The sequence below is a fragment of the Homalodisca vitripennis genome, unplaced genomic scaffold, assembly GCF_021130785.1.
Source record: "Homalodisca vitripennis isolate AUS2020 unplaced genomic scaffold, UT_GWSS_2.1 ScUCBcl_2195;HRSCAF=6708, whole genome shotgun sequence".
Taxonomy (NCBI): domain Eukaryota; kingdom Metazoa; phylum Arthropoda; class Insecta; order Hemiptera; family Cicadellidae; genus Homalodisca; species Homalodisca vitripennis.
Genome location: NW_025778353.1, coordinates 59,756 through 61,133, shown reverse-complemented (window position 1 = coordinate 61,133; position 1,378 = coordinate 59,756). Strand labels below are relative to the sequence as shown.

The following is a 1,378-nucleotide window of genomic DNA, read 5'->3' as shown; positions in this document are numbered from 1 at the left end:
GTTCAAATCTATTGCTGGTCGTAATGGGAACATATTTTTTATTTTAACAGACAATCCAATCACCCGTCGCCTGAGAGTAGCCACAGGAACACACCCTGGACCTCCCTCCTCGGCCCGTAGACATTCAATCTCTGCCTCGAGTACCTGAATAGTTGTCCTCAGATTGGTGACGAGGGTCGCGAGTCTCGGAGCACTGTGAGACCTGACAGCAGGTGGTCACCGGTGGCTCGCACTGAACAGCGCAGTCTCTTACAGAAGCTCCCGCTGATACTCCGGACAGCGAAGATCTCGCAACAAAAATGTCATTATACCGAAGAAGCCTTGTGTCCGATTTAATGGAATGATCGACAACCCTCATCAGATCGACATTGAGCTGCCTTATCTGGCTCCTTTAATCTTCAGTTTGTTTGACGCAAGTTCGTCAGCATCAGAGGCTTCCGACGAGGCGACAGGCGTAGGCACTTCGAGTGAGTTTGTAGTAGCGAGCAGGTCAGGTTTTGTTGCAGCGACAGGGGTCGGTTTCTCTCCCGTAGACGCGTGGAACGCAGTACTCTCGCCCGCCGGTGAACTGATCGATGTGGAGGATCTGGATGGAGTGGCGCTCAGCGCAGGGTCCGGGCCAGGCGTGGAGCAGGCAGGCGGCGAGTCAGATGCAGGCGGAGTAGGTGAAGCAGCGTCGGTCGCAGACCGAGTCCTGGACAGCGGTGACAAAAGCGAACGCATAGTGACTGGGTGTTCACCGCTGTGTTTTTTATTGCAAACAGTCAGTGCCGTTATATTTAGATCAGTTTTAATCGATGCGCTGGCAAATTTTTTCCGAGACATCGGCAAGATATGTCTCCATTTTAAAAATTCTATGTTGTCTGTATTTAAAATTGTTAAAAAGAATACAGGGTTTCTTGGTTTTTGTTTTTTTCTATTGTAAATTGCATATTTTTGTCAATAATAAATTAATGAATAAATAAATAAATAGATAAAATGAAAAGTCACGATTATTAAAAGAATCTAAGTAATAAATTTATAAGAAATAAAACTTATTAGATTAACAATAAAAACAGTTTCTCTACAGCAAAAAGGTGGTTCTGGTCGGTGGGGAAATCGAAGCAATGTGTACTGAGATGTGCCCGCAACACTGACTGTTGCTGGCCGACGCAGGGTAGACAAGATGTTGCGTATGTTTACTTACTTCTATGTTCATAACGGCCACCACCCCCCTCGTTTCGCTCTGATGGGGTTGTGTCAAAAAATGGGAAGTTGCACAAGTTGTATTGCAAGTCTAACCTTGCTTATTTTTGCGACTAGAGGTTTAGGGGCCTAAAACTTACAGACTTAAATAAATCTACCCCAAAACTGCACTTGTAAGGCGTTATATTATCGG

At 45.4% G+C, this 1,378-nt stretch overlaps 1 protein-coding gene across 1 annotated transcript; it reads right to left on the bottom strand.

Annotated features, from left to right (window-relative positions):
- Positions 1 to 378: 378 nt before the first annotated feature.
- Positions 379 to 723, bottom strand: LOC124371907 (putative uncharacterized protein DDB_G0290521). Its single transcript, XM_046830274.1, has one exon. It carries the CDS (start codon positions 721 to 723, stop codon positions 379 to 381), a length of 345 nt encoding a protein of 114 aa, XP_046686230.1.
- Between the last annotated feature and the right edge of the window lie 655 nt (positions 724 to 1,378).

Bases quoted from the DNA above. Each gene is read 5' to 3' on its own strand.
- LOC124371907 (XM_046830274.1), bottom strand. From the start codon at position 723: ATGCGTTCGCTTTTGTCACCGCTGTCCAGGACTCGGTCTGCGACCGAC.